The following is an 18907-nucleotide window of genomic DNA, read 5'->3' on the forward strand; positions in this document are numbered from 1 at the left end:
CTCTGTACTTTGCTTCATTCATCTTTACCTCAACCCTGACTAGTCTCCCAATCCCTGCCGCTAAAAAACATCCCCTCAGCATGATTCTGCCACCACCATGCTTCACCGTAGGGATGGTGCCAGGTTTCCTCCAGCCAAAGAGTTCAATCTTGGTTTTATCAGACCAGAGAATCTTGTTTCTCATGGTCTGAGAGTCTTTAGGTGCATTTTGGCAAACATGGCTGTCATGTGCCTTTTATGGAGGAGTGGAGTGTAAGTCGCATGGGGTATGTCTCTATCAGTTTTGCACATCGAGAGACTGACATTTTTTCCCATTCCTCCTTGCAAAACAGCTCGAGCTCAGTGAGGTTGGATGGAGAGCATTTGTGAACAGCAGTTTTCAGTTCTTTCCACAGATTCTCGATTGGATTCAGGTCTGGACTTGGCCATTCTAACACCTGGATATGTTTATTTTTGAACCATTGCATTGTAGATTTTACTTTATGTTTTGGATCATTGTCTTGTTGGAAGACAAATCTCCGTCCCAGTCTCAGGTCTTTTGCAGACTCCATCAGGTTTTCTTCCAGAATGGTCCTGTATTTGGCTCCATCCATCTTCCCATCAATTTGAACCATCTTCCCTGTCCCTGCTGAAGAAAAGCAGGCCCAAACCATGATGCTGCCACCACCATGTTTGACAGTGGGGATGGTGTATTCAGGGTGATGAGCTGTGTTGCTTTTATGCCAAACATAACGTTTTGCATTGTTGCCATAAAGTTCAATTTTGGTTTCATCTGACCAGAGCACCTTCTTCCACATGTTTGGTGTGTCTCCCAGGTGGCTTGTGGCAAACTTTAAACGACACTTTTTATGGATATCTTTAAGAAATGGCTTTCTTCTTGCCACTCTTCCATAAAGGCCAGATTTGTGCAATATACGACTGATTGTTGTCCTATGGACAGAGTCTCCCACCTCAGCTGTAGATCTCTGCAGTTCATCCAGAGTGATCATGGGCCTCTTGGCTGCATCTCTGATCAGTCTTCTCCTTGTATGAGCTGAAAGTTTAGAGGGACGGCCAGGTCTTGGTAGATTTGCAGTGGTCTGATACTCCTTCCATTTCAATATTATCGCTTGCACAGTGCTCCTTGGGATGTTTAAAGCTTGGGAAATCTTTTTGTATCCAAATCCGGCTTTAAACTTCTTCACAACAGTATCTCGGACCTGCCTGGTGTGTTCCTTGTTCTTCATGATGCTCTCTGCGCTTTTAACGGACCTCTGAGACTATCACAGTGCAGGTGCATTTATACGGAGACTTGATTACACACAGGTGGATTGTATTTACCATCATTAGTCATTTAGGTCAACATTGGATCATTTAGAGATCCTCACTGAACATCTGGAGAGAGTTTTCTGCACTGAAAGTAAAGGGGCTGAATAATTTTGCACGCCCAATTTTTCAGTTTTTGATTTGTTAAAAAAGTTTGAAATATCCAATAAATGTCGTTCCACTTCATGATTGTGTCCCACTTGTTGTTGATTCTTCACAAAAAAATACAGTTTTATATCTTTATGTTTGAAGCCTGAAATGTGGCAAAAGGTCGCAAATTTCAAGGGGGCCGAATACTTTCGCAAGGCACTGTATATATCTGTGTGTGTGTGTGTGTGTGTGTGTGTGTGTGTGTGTGTGTGTGTGTGTGTGTGTGTGTGTGTGTATATAGTCTGTCTCTATGTAGTCTCTATGATATAGTTAAGGGACCTATATAAGCTCTCCTGTCACACAGAGTGACCTATTAGCTCAGTCATATTAACACAGGAGGAGGCAATCCCTGTCTTGTCCAGTCTACTTAGCATTACAATGTATTACCAACACATAACCCAAGGTCAACAGGGACTTTACTTTCTGACAGATCTGACACACACACTGGTGCACATACAGTCATGCGCACTCGTACACAATCACGAACACACACACACACACAGTCACACACAGATACTCACACATGCGATAGAGAGGGGCTTGTCCGTAGCTAGTTGCCAGTAGCCGTTAGCCAGTAGGTAGCAATGCTCGGTCTCAGGCCTAGGCCCACTAACTTCTTCTTCCCCAACCCATGGCGTGTTACCATTACCATCACAGGTCCATCGCCGCCGGCGAGGGCGGAGGAGGTGGATGGTGTGGACGTGGCGCTGCAGCGGAGTGAAGGCGGGGTGGAGTCAGCTCTACTATACGCCAAGGCCTGGTCCAAGTACACCAAGGAGCTGCTGGCCTGGGTGGACAAACGACTCAGTATGGGTGAGTCTCTCTCCCTCCCACTACCTCTAATACACATAGGATTAATACAGAGAAACATCTCATTATTGGTGAGTCGGAGCCACAGAATTAAATAGAACACTGTTATTAGATTATATATTATAAACCGTGTGGTTCGAGCCCTCAATGCTGATTGGCTTAAAGCAGTGGTATATCATTCCGTATACCATGGGTGGACTACATAAAAACATTTATTTTTCTGTTTTAATTACATTGGTAACCAGTTTATAACAGCAATAAGGCACCTCAGGGGTTGTGGTATATGGCCACGACTAACGGCTGTATCCAGGCACTTCGAGTTGCGTTGTGCTTAAGAACAGGGGGTTGGTGTAAGCTGTGTCACCGTTGGTATTTGGTATTTTATTAGGATCATCATTAGCTATTGCAAAAACAGCAGCTATTCTTCATGGGGTCCACACAGAACATGAAACATTACATAATACAGAACATTAATAGACAAGAACAGCTCAAGGACAGAACTACATAAACGTTTTAAAAAGGCACACATAGCCTACATATCAATGCATACACACAAACTATCTTTCGGGGTTAGGGGTCTTTGCTGATCTTTAACTCATTTTGCATCAGCTCTGGAAGTGTTTTTTTCTTAGCGTTAGCCTAGCATTAACTACTGTACATTAGCTTAGTTTGTCCTAACATTAGTTAAGGTATATTAGCATAGTTTGTCTTAGCATTAGCTACTGTATATTAGCTTAGTTTGTACTAGCATTAGCTACTGTATATTAGCTTAGTTTGTACTAGCATTAGCTACTGCATATTACCTTTGTTTTTCCTGGCGTTAGCTACTGTATATTAGCTTAGTTTGTCCTAGTATTAGCTGCTGTATATTAGCTTAGTTTGTCCTAGCATTAGCTGCTGTATATTAGCTTAGTTTGTCCTAGCATTAGCTGCTGTATATTAGCTTAGTTTGTCCTAGCATTAGGCCTACTTGTATACAATAATAGATAGTTTCTCACCGGTTCTATATTGCCCCAGATATACAGTAGGACAAACTTGCATGGGTTTCACTACAGTAAACGCTAAACTTACCTAAGCACAGTGTAGTGTAAAATCTTAGAAAAAAGGGTTTCCAAAGGTTCTTCAGCTGTCCCCATTGAATAACCCTTTTTGGTTCCAGGTAGAACCCTTTTTGGGTCCAAGTAGAACTCTTTTGGGTTTCATGTACAACCCTCTCAGGAAAGGGTTCTACCTGGAACCAAAAGGGTTCTTCAAAAGGTTATCCTATTGGGACAGCCGGAGAACCATTTTAGGTTCTAAATGGCACCTTTTTTGCTAAAAGTGTAGTAGTGTGATTAGTCATTTGTCGTCAGGTCCTCTATTTGGATGAATAGGTTACTGGGCATTTGTGGTTTTTGTCCTATACTTAATCACTCAATGTCTACATACTAAACACAGGGACAGTAGCTACTTAATCATGCTGTATTGAACATTTATGACATAACCAGGCTAGGCAGGTAACGTTGAGTGTCTGATTGCAGATATCGAGTGTGCGAAGAGCTACGCCAAAATGGCAGAATCAGCGAAGACACTCGCAAGTCAACAGGTGATTATGATGAAATATGTTTTCTGCTCATATCAGTTGCATTTGTTCACCGGTTAATTGTATCTCAAAAGATAACAGCTGTCAAAGCAATGAACCATTTTAAACCATCTGCACTTCTTTGAATTGTGATTAGTCACTTTTGTTGTCTTCCCATCAAAGGAGTTCATGCCATTCCGGGACATTTACATGTCAGCGTTCAAGAACGATATTGAGTACAGTCAGCTCCTACTGCATACAGCAGCTACCCTCCAAACCAACAAATTCATGCAGGTATGTACATCTGTCTATGTGACTTTTCTACAGCATGTCCTGCTCTGATCTGCATAATCCATACTCACAGGCATTTGATGGATAAGTTAGCATTGACTCACTGGAGCGTGTGTGTGTGTTTGTGTGTGTGTGTGTGTGTGTGTGTGTGGGGGGGGTTTCTCTAGCCTCTCCTCGCACGGAAGAACGAGCTGGACAAACTGAGGAAGGAGGTCAAGGAGCAGTGGCAGAGAGAACAGAAGAAAATGGTGGGTGGAACTTCAGAACTTTAAAAGGTCACATTAAAAGGAAACTTAAAGCAAACAGAGCTACAGTAATCAAAGAATATGTAAACCCCTCGCTGTGTCAAATCAAATCAAATCAAATATATTTGTCACATACACATGGTTAGCAGATGTTAATGCGAGTGTAGCGAAATGCTTGTGCTTCTAGCTCCGACAATGCAGTAATAACCAACAAGTAATCTAGCTAACAATTCCAAAACTACTACCTTATAGACACAAGTGTAAGGGCATAAAGAATATGTACATAAAGATATATGAATGAGTGATGGTACAGAGCGGCATAGGCAAGATACAGTAGATGGTATCTTGTAGATGGTAGATGGTATCGAGTACAGTATATACATATGAGATGAGTATGTAAACAAAGTGGCATAGTTAAAGTGGCTAGTGATACATGTATTACATAAAGATGCAGTAGATGATATAGAGTACAGTATATACGTATACATATGAGATGAATGATGTAGGGTATGTAAACATTATATTAGGTAGCATTGTTTAAAGTGGCTAGTGATATATATATATATTTTTTTTAAATCTCTAAGGACTGGGTTGGTTAGTGTGTATCTCTAAGGACTGGGTTGGTTAGTGTGTAACTCTAAGGACTGGGTTGGTTAGTGTGTACTGTATCTCTAAGGACTGAGTTGGTTAGTGTGTACCTCTAAGGACTGGGTTGGTTAGTGTGTAACTCTAAGGACTGGGTTGGTTAGTATGTATCTCTAAGGACTGGGTTGGTTAGTGTGTAACTCTAAGGACTGGGTTGGTTAGTGTGTATCTCTAAGGACTGGGTTGGTTAGTGTGTAACTCTAAGGACTGGGTTGGTTAGTGTGTACTGTATCTCTAAGGACTGAGTTGGTTAGTGTGTACCTCTAAGGACTGGGTTGGTTAGTGTGTATCTCTAAGGACTGGGTTGGTTAGTGTGTATCTCTAAGGACTGGGTTGGTTAGTGTGTATCTCTAAGGACTGGGTTGGTTAGTGTGTAACTCTAAGGACTGGGTTGGTTAGTGTGTACTGTATCTCTAAGGACTGAGTTGGTTAGTGTGTACCTCTAAGGACTGGGTTGGTTAGTGTGTAACTCTAAGGACTGGGTTGGTTAGTATGTATCTCTAAGGACTGGGTTGGTTAGTGTGTAACTCTAAGGACTGGGTTGGTTAGTGTGTAACTCTAAGGACTGGGTTGGTTAGTGTGTACTGTATCTCTAAGGACTGGGTTGGTTAGTGTGTAACTCTAAGGACTGGGTTGGTTAGTATGTATCTCTAAGGACTGGGTTGGTTAGTGTGTAACTCTAAGGACTGGGTTGGTTAGTGTGTATCTCTAAGGACTGGGTTGGTTAGTGTGTAACTCTAAGGACTGGGTTGGTTAGTATGTATCTCTAAGGACTGGGTTGTTTAGTGTGTATCTCTAAGGACTGGGTTGGTTAGTGTGTAACTCTAAGGACTGGGTTGGTTAGTATGTACCTCTAAGGACTGAGTTGGTTAGTGTGTATCTGTAAGGACTGGGTTGGTTAGTGTGTAACTCTAAGGACTGGGTTGGTTAGTGTGTAACTCTAAGGACTGGGTTGGTTAGTGTGTAACTCCAAGGACTGGGTTGGTTAGTGTGTAACTCTAAGGACTGGGTTGGTTTGTGTGTATCTGTACTGGGTTGGTTAGTGTGTATCTCTAAGGACTGGGTTGGTTAGTGTGTAACTCTAAGGACTGGGTTGGTTAGTGTGTAACTCTAAGGACTGGGTTGGTTAGTGTGTACTGTATCTCTAAGGACTGAGTTGGTTAGTGTGTACCTCTAAGGACTGGGTTGGTTAGTGTGTAACTCTAAGGACTGGGTTGGTTAGTATGTATCTCTAAGGACTGGGTTGGTTAGTGTGTAACTCTAAGGACTGGGTTGGTTAGTGTGTACTGTATCTCTAAGGACTGAGTTGGTTAGTGTGTATCTCTAAGGACTGGGTTGGTTAGTGTGTATCTCTAAGGACTGGGTTGGTTAGTGTGTATCTCTAAGGACTGGGTTGGTTAGTGTGTATCTCTAAGGACTGGGTTGGTTAGTGTGTAACTCTAAGGACTGGGTTGGTTAGTGTGTACTGTATCTCTAAGGACTGAGTTGGTTAGTGTGTACCTCTAAGGACTGGGTTGGTTAGTGTGTAACTCTAAGGACTGGGTTGGTTAGTATGTATCTCTAAGGACTGGGTTGGTTAGTGTGTAACTCTAAGGACTGGGTTGGTTAGTGTGTAACTCTAAGGACTGGGTTGGTTAGTGTGTAACTCTAAGGACTGGGTTGGTTAGTGTGTACTGTATCTCTAAGGACTGAGTTGGTTAGTGTGTACCTCTAAGGACTGGGTTGGTTAGTGTGTAACTCTAAGGACTGGGTTGGTTAGTATGTATCTCTAAGGACTGGGTTGGTTAGTGTGTAACTCTAAGGACTGGGTTGGTTAGTGTGTATCTCTAAGGACTGGGTTGGTTAGTGTGTAACTCTAAGCACTGGGTTGGTTAGTGTGTAACTCTAAGGACTGGGTTGGTTAGTATGTATCTCTAAGGACTGGGTTGTTTAGTGTGTATCTCTAAGGACTGGGTTGGTTAGTGTGTAACTCTAAGGACTGGGTTGGTTAGTATGTATCTCTAAGGACTGAGTTGGTTAGTGTGTATCTCTAAGGACTGGGTTGGTTAGTGTGTAACTCTAAGGACTGGGTTGGTTAGTGTGTAACTCTAAGGACTGGGTTGGTTAGTGTGTAACTCCAAGGACTGGGTTGGTTAGTGTGTAACTCTAAGGACTGGGTTGGTTAGTGTGTATCTGTACTGGGTTGGTTAGTGTGTATCTCTAAGGACTGGGTTGGTTAGTGTGTAACTCTAAGGACTGGGTTGGTTAGTGTGTAACTCTAAGGACTGGGTTGGTTAGTGTGTAACTCTAAGGACTGGGTTGGTTAGTGTGTACTGTATCTCTAAGGACTGAGTTGGTTAGTGTGTACCTCTAAGGACTGGGTTGGTTAGTATGTATCTCTAAGGACTGGGTTGGTTAGTGTGTAACTCTAAGGACTGGGTTGGTTAGTGTGTATCTCTAAGGACTGGGTTGGTTAGTGTGTAACTCTAAGCACTGGGTTGGTTAGTGTGTAACTCTAAGGACTGGGTTGGTTAGTATGTATCTCTAAGGACTGGGTTGTTTAGTGTGTATCTCTAAGGACTGGGTTGGTTAGTGTGTAACTCTAAGGACTGGGTTGGTTAGTATGTATCTCTAAGGACTGAGTTGGTTAGTGTGTATCTCTAAGGACTGGGTTGGTTAGTGTGTAACTCTAAGGACTGGGTTGGTTAGTGTGTAACTCTAAGGACTGGGTTGGTTAGTTTGTAACTCCAAGGACTGGGTTGGTTAGTGTGTAACTCTAAGGACTGGGTTGGTTAGTGTGTATCTGTACTGGGTTGGTTAGTGTGTATCTCTAAGGACTGGGTTGGTTAGTGTGTAACTCTAAGGACTGGGTTGGTTAGTGTGTATCTCTAAGGACTGGGTTGGTTAGTGTGTAACTCTAAGGACTGGGTTGGTTAGTGTGTAACTCTAAGGACTGGGTTGGTTAGTGTGTAACTCCAAGGACTGGGTTGGTTAGTGTGTAACTCTAAGGACTGGGTTGGTTAGTGTGTATCTGTACTGGGTTGGTTAGTGTGTATCTATAAGGACTGGGTTGGTTAGTGTGTATCTCTAAGGACTGGGTTGGTTAGTGTGTAACTCTAAGGACTGGGTTGGTTAGTGTGTAACTCTAAGGACTGGGTTGGTTAGTGTGTAACTCTAAGGACTGGGTTGGTTAGTTTGTAACTCCAAGGACTGGGTTGGTTAGTGTGTAACTCTAAGGACTGGGTTGGTTAGTGTGTATCTGTACTGGGTTGGTTAGTGTGTATCTCTAAGGACTGGGTTGGTTAGTGTGTAACTCTAAGGACTGGGTTGGTTAGTGTGTATCTCTAAGGACTGGGTTGGTTAGTGTGTAACTCTAAGGACTGGGTTGGTTAGTGTGTAACTCTAAGGACTGGGTTGGTTAGTGTGTAACTCCAAGGACTGGGTTGGTTAGTGTGTAACTCTAAGGACTGGGTTGGTTAGTGTGTATCTGTACTGGGTTGGTTAGTGTGTATCTCTAAGGACTGGGTTGGTTAGTGTGTATCTCTAAGGACTGGGTTGGTTAGTGTGTAACTCTAAGGACTGGGTTGGTTAGTATGTAACTCTAAGGACTGGGTTGGTTAGTGTGTAACTCCAAGGACTGGGTTGGTTAGTGTGTATCTCTAAGTACTGGGTTGGTTAGTGTGTATCTCTAAGGACTGGGTTGGTTAGTGTGTAACTCTAAGGACTGGGTTGGTTAGTGTGTATCTCTAAGGACTGGGTTGGTTAGTGTGTAACTCTAAGGACTGGGTTGGTTAGTGTGTATCTCTATGTACTGGGTTGGTTAGTGTGTAACTCTAAGGACTGGGTTGGTTAGTGTGTATCTCTAAGTACTGGGTTGTTTAGTGTGTATCTCTAAGGACTGGGTTGGTTAGTGTGTATCTCTAAGGACTGGGTTGGTTAGTGTGTATCTGTACTGGGTTGGTTAGTGTGTAACTCTAAGGACTGGGTTGGTTAGTGTGTATCTGTACTGGGTTGGTTAGTGTGTAACTCTAAGGACTGGGTTGGTTAGTGTGTATCTCTAAGTACTGGGTTGTTTAGTGTGTATCTCTAAGGACTGGGTTGGTTAGTGTGTATCTCTATGTACTGGGTTGGTTAGTGTGTAACTCTAAGGACTGGGTTGGTTAGTGTGTATCTCTAAGTACTGGGTTGGTTAGTGTGTATCTCTAAGTACTGGGTTGGTTAGTGTGTATCTCTAAGGACTGGGTTGGTTAGTGTGTACTGTATCTCTAAGGACAGTTGATTTGTGTTTACTTTGTGTGTTGTGGAACCATGTTTTGCCTTTGCAGTGTGAGAGAAAATTGGTTGAAAAGTTAACAGTGATCAGGGCTGAGTCGATCATTTTGTAGCAGACATGTTTGTGTGCGTACATGTATGTGGTTTCGTGTGTTTGTTTGCCTTGTGTTTCCCTTGTGTTAACTCTGTGTGTATTTTCAGCATGAGGCGGACAGTGCCCTGAGGAAGGCCCGTGTTCTGCAAGCCCAGAGACAGGAGGAGTATGAGAAGGCCCGGGTGTCCACCAGTCGAGTAGAGGAGGAGCAGCTGGGAGCAGCCAAGCTGGAGAAGAGACGAAGGCTGGAGGAGGAGGCTCTGCAGAAGGTAAAATATCTTGTCCCTTAGGTTTATAGCTCATCCATGTCATGTCTGAGGCCCATAGCTCATCCATGTCATCTCTGAGGCCCATAGCCCATCCATGAGGCCCATAAATCATCCCTGAAACACATAGCTCATCCTTTAAGCCCATAATTACCCACTGAGGCCAAAAGCTTGAGGCCTAGGGTTACTGAAATACACAATCAAGTTAACATTTACGGTGACATTTTTGTCAATTAGTAGATGCTGTTATCCAGAGTTAACCACTTCTGAACAACTAACCCATTTTTTATTTTAAAAAATGTATTTAACTAGCCAAGTCAGTTAAGAACAAATGCATATTACACCGGCCAAACCCGGACAATTGTGCACCGCCCTATGGGACTCCCAATACACAGCCGGTTGTGATACAGCCTGGATTCAAACCAGGGTGTTTGTAGTGACGCCTCTAGGACTGAAATGCAGGGCCTTAGACCACTACGCCACTCAGGAACCCATGACTGCTACATGGGAATCCACATTGACATATTGAAGATGTTACTCTCTTGATCACTGGATTGTAGTTGTGAGCAGTTCTGCTTGACAGGTTACCCCCCCCCCCCCCCCTACTCTTTTTCATAGGCGGATGAGGCCAGAGACCACTGCAAGGCCTGTCTGACAGATGTAGGGGTGAAGAGAGTGGACCTGGCCAACACCAAGTGTGAGATCCTCACCCAGTTACGAAAGCTGGTCTTCCAGTGTGACCTCACTCTGAAAGCGGTATGTTGACAAATACATCTTACAGGATCCAAATGTTTGAGTAAAATCAAATATTCCCCAAAATATAGTGGATAGTAATATAGTATGTCCAGTGACTACTAAAGGCCATTTTTGGACATTCTGTCTGGTGTGGATAATGTCATAAGAGAAGATACTGTAGATCTGGTGTAGGTGTAGATACTGTCTGGTGTAGATACTGTTATTCTAATTTTATGGGTGCTGTATCTCATGGGCTTTCTCTGTGTGTACGTCTCCCCAGGTGACAGTGAATTGGTTCCAGCTCCAGCAGGCCCAGGTTGTGTCTCTACCTGTCAACCACCAGTCTCTGTGTGAGAGCGCCAAGCTGTACGAGCCGGGTCAGCGATACGTTGGCTTCGTCAGGAGTCTTCCTGCCCAGTCAGACAGACCCAGGGTGGAGTCCTACTCCTTCGACGCCACCGTCTCACACTGTAACAACGCAGGGTGAGGGGAACACTGGATGGATGCTGTGATTTTGATTATCCTACTACTTTGGCTTAAACTCACTCTTTGATCCTTAAACATAAATAGAGTGTGTGTGTGTGTGTGTGTGTGTGTGTGTGTGTGTGTGTGTGTGTGTGTGTGTGTGTGTGTGTGTGTGTGTGTGTGTGTGTGTGTGTGTGTGTGTGTGTGTGTGTGTGTGTGTGTGCCTAAAAACTTGTGAAGCATCATCGTAAATAGGATTGAGATCTCCATGAGTGCCACCATATGAACAAATGAGTGAGTTGCTCTCTGTGGGAGAGCAGGAAGATTGTGTTTTGAGAGAAAAAAGCCTTATGGAGAATAGTATTATATTTAGTGATTTGCTGAGAGAACGAGTGACTGGGAGAGCTTGAGAGAGAGCGAGAAAGAGAGAGAGAAAGAGAAAGAGAGAGATGTTTTTTAGAGAGATTGTGTTAAGAGAGGGGAACACAATTGAGTTTGGTCTGCAGGACTTCCTGAGGTAGTGACTGGTCATGGGAAAGAGAAAGAGAGAGAGAGAGGTGAAGAAAGAGGTAGGGGGAAGGGGAAAACTCTGTTTTCATAATACTATTTCAGGCCATGCCTTCTGACGGAAACACCAATCTAAGTTGTTCAACTCTTTTGCTGATCCGTGTACAGATATATGATAGGCCCAAGTTTGCACCCTGGACCATTCTTAACTTCATACAAAAAAATACAATTTTTAGCCATTCTGTTCATGAGTGGTCATTATAGACTCGTGTAAGGATGTGAAACAGAGTGTGGACGTAGATACTTTGTTCTTGGTTTGTCTATTTCTCTGAGCAAAAGCAGTGGGGCGACACGTAGGGGAAGCAGGGGTTCATTATAGACCTATATCCTATAGACTGCCTATATGCACGTCCTTGTAGGAGGGCCCGTTGATTGGTATTGGGCCCATTGATTGGTATTGGGCCCGTTGATTGGTATTGGGCCCGTTGATTGGTATTAGATCCATTGATTATTAGTAGTCCGTTATCAATTTCCACATATGTGAGTGTTGATTGGCCTGTTCATTTCAGATTTCTATTGATGTTAATGGGAATAATCCATTTCCTTTCTCAGCTATTCAGTTTGGTGATTATGTATGTAAAGGCTATGGGTCCGTCCATGCCAGTTCATGTTGATTGATTACAGTACCGTCACAAGACACTGGATAATCTCTATGTTGCCTATAACGTGAGATGGAATGTTCATCCAAACTCTTCCCAGGTTGCCCCTCGCCAAGCGGTCATTGAGTAGCACCCACTGCAGTACCCACAGTTCCCACGGTAACCTGTCCCAGATGTCGGTCACCTCTGGGGACTTCCTGGGGACCGACGAGGTGGAGAGCCCGGTCAACACACGGCCCGCCAAGATCTCTGAGAGACGGTCCAACAGCAGCACCGACATCCAAGGTAGTCTAGTGGTAGCCTAGTCATTTATGGAGAAGTACATGATGAGGGCTTGATCCTATGATACGGGTTAATAAACAACAAGAGGAAGGATTGAAAACACAAATTTTACTTTTAAAGCATACATGAGATAGAGGTCGAATCCAAATCAAATCAGATCATATTTGTCGCATGCTTCGTAAACGACAGGTGTAAACTTACAGTGAAATGCTTACTTACAGGATCTTCCCAACAATGCAGAGAGAAAGAAAATAGAGAAATAGTAGAAAAGTAATAATAAATACACAATGAGTAGTGGTAACTTGACTTTATACACAGAGTACCAGTACCGTGTCCATGTGCAGTGGTACGAGGTAAATTAGGTAGATATGTACACATAACTTGGGTGAGCGAGAGATAGAGAGAGTGTGTGTGTGTTGTGCTTGTGTTGGTGTGAGTGAGTCTGGAAGCCTCCAGGTTGATCCAGTCCTCATCTGACTGTCTGTCATTCAGGGAAAAACACACACCTTCACACACACTCTCACACACTCATTCACACGCACTCAGATCAGCTCATGACACTGATAGACTCATCTCACTCTTCACTGCAGGCCAAATTAAGACTTAACCCCAAATATTTTTTAGTAGGCAAAACTTCCACTTCATAATCTGTGGTAGATGTTGAATTCCTTTTACAGTTTCGTAATCTCTATCTTCTTCATGTCCAGGACCTCATAGGCATTGAGAAAAAAAATACATGTTTTGAATGTAAAATGAATGCTTACATAATCAACAAATTCATGATAAATAATTTTTGTTTGTATTCGTTTGATGTGTACAGAGGTCTATGGGATTATGATATCCTTTTGTGATTATCAAGTGTTTCCATGTAAACCACTTGATACTGAATTAATGTGTCCTCTATCCCACACATAACCCACTCATTATGCCTTTATCAATGAGGATGCAATTAGCCAGTCTAGTCCATGTTTCCTTGACTGAATTTGAATGAGCTGAATTTCTGAATAGCTACATTCATGCATTCATTTTGTTGAAAATGTTTCAATAACTAAATGTAAAATGGATAAATGCAACTGTATTGGAAGAGCACAGTAACAGATGCAGAATGAGTATTTCCTATTGTGTGTTCCAGCTCTGAGGATCCAGGGCCCGTTCCGACCCTGGGGAACGGGTAGCCAGGGCGGGGGGATGTGCAGTGACTCGGAGAGCGCCGGAGGCAGCAGCGAGTCCAGATCCATGGACTCCCCCACTGCCAGCCCAGGTGAGGCCCCATCTCTCCACCCACCTCCTTCCTATATACCCTTCCTAGCCCAGGGCCATATCTCCACACAACCTTCTATCCATTGGCTTAGCACACACCTTCCAAACACCTGGCACCAACCAGCACCGCCTCCTGTCTGCCTTAGCTTTCATCACCTGTTGAAAGGAATTGATTGATGGTTGTTATGTCATAGCAGCCACCCTCCTAGACGTGACAGAGACAGACGTAAAATTTAATTACCAGAGACAGACAGACTGACAGTGGGACCATGCCTGAGTCCTGAAGGTGTCTCTATAATACCCTGGAGAGGGACGTGATCTACAGGCTGTGTAAATAACAGTGACATTTTCTGGAGTTTTGGGTTATTCTGGTGTTGTTTTGTGTTGATTATCTAATTGTGTTACGATGTGTTTCCTTCAAATTAATTATAGCGTTACAATCATGTTATAATCATACAAAACAAGTGTTCCAGAGTGAGATGTTTTATTTAACTAGTTATTGTTCATTTAACTGGATTAAGCAATCTGACTCGTTAGCACCTTTGGACTCATACAAATCTGGAATGATTGGAATGAGAGTTTGCTATCTAGTCAGTCCTATATTTCCAAAGTGCCCCAATGTCTGGAGAAATGTGGGGAATGTGGCCTATCACTTGTCTGACGTTGGCCTCTAGTCCAAGCCATTATCAGAACAGTAAGGGATCAACCAGAAGGATTGATCATTGAATGTAGCTGTGAAGCACCCATAATGACTCGTGGGTGGTCCCCTGTTGGTCCCCTGACCTCTTGCCATTGGAGGGTCCTGTGTTATAATAGCTGGACACTCTTTGACAGCCGCTCAGTTCATACCAAGCCAGGCTTGAAGCTATTGCTAGAAAGGAGCAGACATTCTGAGATAACCTAAAACCAAGGATCTACTAATAAATATAATATATAATAATATAATATGTGCCATTTAGCAGACGCTTTCATCCAAAACGACCTACAGTCATGCGTGCGTACTGCAAACAATTGATATTATTACTAGACCAGGCCTCAGTTAGACGGTGGATAGTAGTACTGAGTAGCTAGACAGTTGTATTGAGAAGTTACTATGAGAATATGTCGTGCGTTCACTGCCTCCTGCTTAGGTGACTTCAAGAGGAGACTACCCAGAACCCCCTCCACGGGGACCATGTCGTCAGCTGATGACCTGGACGAGAGAGAGCCGCCCTCGCCGTCAGACAACGGTGAGTCAGATAGTTCATTCATTTGATATGTTTCTATATGCTTGCTTTGGCAAAGGGAAGTTCAGGGAAGGTGTGTGTCTTCAGCAGCAAAGCAAATGTAGGCTAGTAGTTAGAGCATTAGTCCAGTAAATGTTGTTATTTTGAATATCCATGGTGAACAAATCTACTGATGTGCCCTTGAGCTAGGCACTTAACCCTTATTGCTCCAGGGTCGCTGTTGATAATGACAGACACTGGCCGCGACCTCACTCTCTGAGGGTGTCTCGGGGAGAGTTGGGATATGCAACAAAAAAAAACATTTCCAATTGAAAACATGCGTAGAAGAGATCTTCTTTCTAAAAATATATATCCATTTTCAGAAATGTGGGAAGTTAGCTTTTATTGTTAAAAGATCTTATGAACGAGATTGGCGTGTTTTTTCACTATCTAATCATGGCATGGGGTCGTTTAAAAACAGATGTATTTGTTTGAAATGTATCATTGATGGTTTCATTTCAGAGAGACAAGTTAATCATGTTTTTTTGCTAAATGCTAAATATCCGCCTCACTTAGAGAAATATGTAGTACCGGTTTTACACAGTCAAATGTCACAAATAACTATATTTTTTATACATTTCTTTTTACCTTTATTTAACTAGGCAAGTCAGTTAAGAACAAAATCTTATTTTCAATAACAGTCCAGGAACAGTGGGTTAACTGCCTTGTTCAGGGGCAGAACAACAGATTTTTATCTTGTCAGCCCAGGATTTGATCTTGCAACCTTTCAGTTACTAGTCCAACGTTCTAACGACTAGGCTATCTTCCAGCCCCAGTAACTGATATATTTGTGTAATCAACATAAAAAAAACGATGAATCAATACAGTAATAGATCTGTATGTAAAACATTTATAGTGCCTTCAGAAAGTAGTCATACCCCTTGACTTATTCCACATTTTGTTGTGTTACAGCGTGAATTCAAAATTGATTCAATATATGTTTTGTTCTCAACCATCTACACACAATACCCAATAATGACAAAGTGAAAACATGTTTTCAGAAATTTGTGCAACTTTATTGAAAATAAAATACATAAATATCACATTTACATAAGTATCCACACCCCTGAGTCAAAACATGTTAGAATCACAATTTGCAACGATTACAGCTGAGTCTTTCTGAGTAAGTGGCGGCATGTAGTTTAGCGGTGAAGAGTGTTGGGCCATGGCCTCCTGAGTGGTGCAGCAGTCTAAGGCACTGCATCGTAATTCTAGAGGCGTCACTACAGAACTGGGTTCAATTCCAACCTGTGTTGCAGCCAGCCACGACCTGGAGACCCATGAGGCGGCGCACAATTGGCACAGTGTTGTCCGGGTTAGGGGAGGGTTTGGCCGGCCGGGATGTCCTTGTCCCATCTCGCTCTAGCAACTCCTGTGGTGGGCAGGGGGCATCCACGCCGACACGGTTGCCAGTTGGACGGTGTTTCCTCCGACACATTGGTGTGGCATGCTCCGTGTTAAGCAAAAAGTGTGTCAAGAAGCAGCGCAGCTTGGCAGGGACGTGTTTTGGAGGAAACATGGCTTTCGACCTTCACCTATCCCTAGTCTGTACGGGAGTTGGAGTGATGGGACAAGGCTGTAGCTATCAATTGGATATCACGAAATTGGGAAGAAAAGGGGGTCAAAATTACCAAAAAAATAAAACAGCATTTGGCCAGTGACTGAAAGGTTGCTTGTTTGAATACCTGAGCCGTCTACATGAACAATCTGTCAATGTGCCCTGAAGCAAGGCGCTTAACCCTAATTGCTCCTGTAAGCCACTCTGAATAAGAATGTCTGCTAAATGTAAGCCTCTAAGAGCTTTGCACACCTAGATTATACAATTATTATTTAAAAATTCTTCAAGCTCTGTCAAGTTCTTTGTTGATCATTGCTCGACAAACATTTTAAAGTCTTGCCATAGATTTTCAATCCAATTTAAGTCAAAACTGTAACTAGACATTCAATGTCATCTTGGTAAGCAACTCGAGTGTAGATTTGGCCTTGTGTTTTAAGTTATTGTCCTGCTAAAAGGGGAATTTGTCTCCCAGTGTCTGTTGGAAAGTATTTTAACTGTGCTTAGCTCTATTCCTTTTCTTTTAATCCTAAAAAACTACCCATGTCCTTGCCGATGACAAGCATACCTATACCATGATGCAGCCACCCCTGGGTTCAAAATATGGAGAGTGGTACTCAGTGTTATGTTGTATTGGATTTGCCTCAAACATAACACTTTGTGTTCAGGACATAAAGTACTTTGCCACATTTTTAGAATGTTTTATTTAGTGCCTTATTGCAAACAGGATGCATGTTTTGGAATATTAGTATTCTGTACAGGCTTCCTTCCTTCTTTTCATTCTGTCATTTTGGTTAGTATTGTAGAGTAACTACAATGTTGTTAATCCATCCTTAGTTTTCTCCTATCACAGCCATTAAACTGTTTCAAAATCACCATTCGCCTCATGGTGAAATCCATGAGCGGTTTCCTTCTTCTCTGGCAACTGAGTTAGGAAGGACTCATTATCTTTGTAGTGGGGGTATATGTAGTTGGTGTATACTGGGTGTATTGATACACCACCCAAACTGTTATTAATAGCTTCACTCTGCTCAAATGGATATTCAAAGTCTGCTTTTTTATTTTTACCCATCTACCAATAGGTGCCCTTCTTTGTGAGGCATTGGAAAATCTCCCTGGTCTTTGTGGTTAAATCTGTGTTAGAAATTGACTGCTCGACTGAGGGACCTTACAGATAATTGTATGTGTGGTGTACAAAAATCATGTTAAACACTATTATTGTACACAGAGTGAGTCAATGAAACTTATTATGAGACTTGTTTAGCAAATACTCCTGAACTTATTTAGGCTTGCCATAACAAAGGGATTGGATACTTATTGACTCAAGACATTTCAGCTTTTCATTTTTTATTAATTTGTTTTACATTTCTAAAAACATAATTCCACTTTGACATTATGTGGTATTGTGTGTAGGCCAGTGACACAAAATCTCAATCTAATCAACAAAATGTGGAAAAAGTCAAGGGGTGTGAATACTTTGTAAAGGTACTGTACATTTTACATTTGAGTAATTTGGCAGATGCTCTTATCTAGAGCGACTTACATTTAGTGTATTCATCTTAAGATAGGTGTTACAACCACATATCACAGTCAAACATACAGTATACAAACTTCCATTCCAGCTAAATAATGGAGTTTTGCATAAGCACCCACCAAAATTATGATTATTATTAATATTACACTCACTGAGCAAAACAACATTTGGACCAACTACAGAACAGACCAATAATACTGAGTGTGATGCTTTTAATGGAGATGATACTGACTCCCCTCCGTCTCTTCTCTCCCTCAGGTCTGAGTGAGATGCTGATAGAGACAGCCAGTTCCCCAGGTCCGTTCCGTAACACCCAGATGTCCAAGGCAGCCCAGACACATAAGCTGAGGAAGCTGAGGGCCCTGTCCAAGTGCAGAGAATGTGATAGTCTGGTGGTCTTCCATGGGGCTGAGTGTGAGGAGGTGAGTGCAGTGGTTCTCAATCTGGGGTGCTCTACCCCTGGAAGTACCTGGCCTATCCACAGGGGGAATTGGAAAGACTCTTAAGACCATAGGCCTAATGATCAGTGGAACATGAGGGGGTACTTCAGCTAGAGCAAAATGTGATTTTGGGTACAGTAAGAAACCAAATACGACATACTGGCGCTGAAGAACATGGCTAACGTTTTACATTCTCCCAACCAATTGTGCTACATTCTCCCAACCAACTTATTTTTTAAACTTATTGTGTACATAATGTTGCTGCTAGCGTCTCTTATGGCCGAAAATAACTTCTGGACATCAGAAAAGCGATTACTCACCATGGACTGGAAGAAACTTTTTCCTTTAACGAGTCCGACAAGAAGGATATCCTGCTTTCACTGGAACAGGCCCAAGAGAGTTCTCGTCTGTATTATTTGTAGCTGTCTATTTACCACCACAAAACGAAGCTGGCACTAAGACTGCTCTCAACCAACTCTATAAGGCCATAAGCAAAGAAGAAAATGCTCACCCAGAAGCGGCGCTTCTAGTGGCCGGGGACTTTATTGCAGGTAAAATAAAATCAGTTTTACCAAGTTTTTTTTATG

The 18907-nt window shown here is 42.6% G+C and overlaps 1 protein-coding gene across 4 annotated transcripts in view; it reads left to right on the forward strand.

Annotated features, from left to right (window-relative positions):
- arhgap29a (Rho GTPase activating protein 29a) overlaps positions 1-18907 on the forward strand; it is a 69472-nt gene that overhangs the window by 41842 nt on the left and 8723 nt on the right. For all 4 annotated transcript variants that reach the window (XM_020509076.2, XM_031796438.1, XM_031796439.1 and 1 more), the window contains 11 exons: positions 2113-2268; positions 3786-3850; positions 4010-4120; positions 4285-4365; positions 9460-9621; positions 10237-10374; positions 10634-10836; positions 12085-12269; positions 13399-13527; positions 14657-14755; positions 18139-18302. In XM_020509076.2, coding sequence (XP_020364665.2) covers positions 2113-2268; positions 3786-3850; positions 4010-4120; positions 4285-4365; positions 9460-9621; positions 10237-10374; positions 10634-10836; positions 12085-12269; positions 13399-13527; positions 14657-14755; positions 18139-18302 — 1493 coding nt within the window. The remainder of the gene's footprint in view (positions 1-2112; positions 2269-3785; positions 3851-4009; positions 4121-4284; positions 4366-9459; positions 9622-10236; positions 10375-10633; positions 10837-12084; positions 12270-13398; positions 13528-14656; positions 14756-18138; positions 18303-18907) is intronic.

Source organism: Oncorhynchus kisutch, linkage group LG18 (genome assembly GCF_002021735.2).
Source record: "Oncorhynchus kisutch isolate 150728-3 linkage group LG18, Okis_V2, whole genome shotgun sequence".
Classification (NCBI taxonomy): Eukaryota; Metazoa; Chordata; class Actinopteri; order Salmoniformes; family Salmonidae; genus Oncorhynchus; species Oncorhynchus kisutch.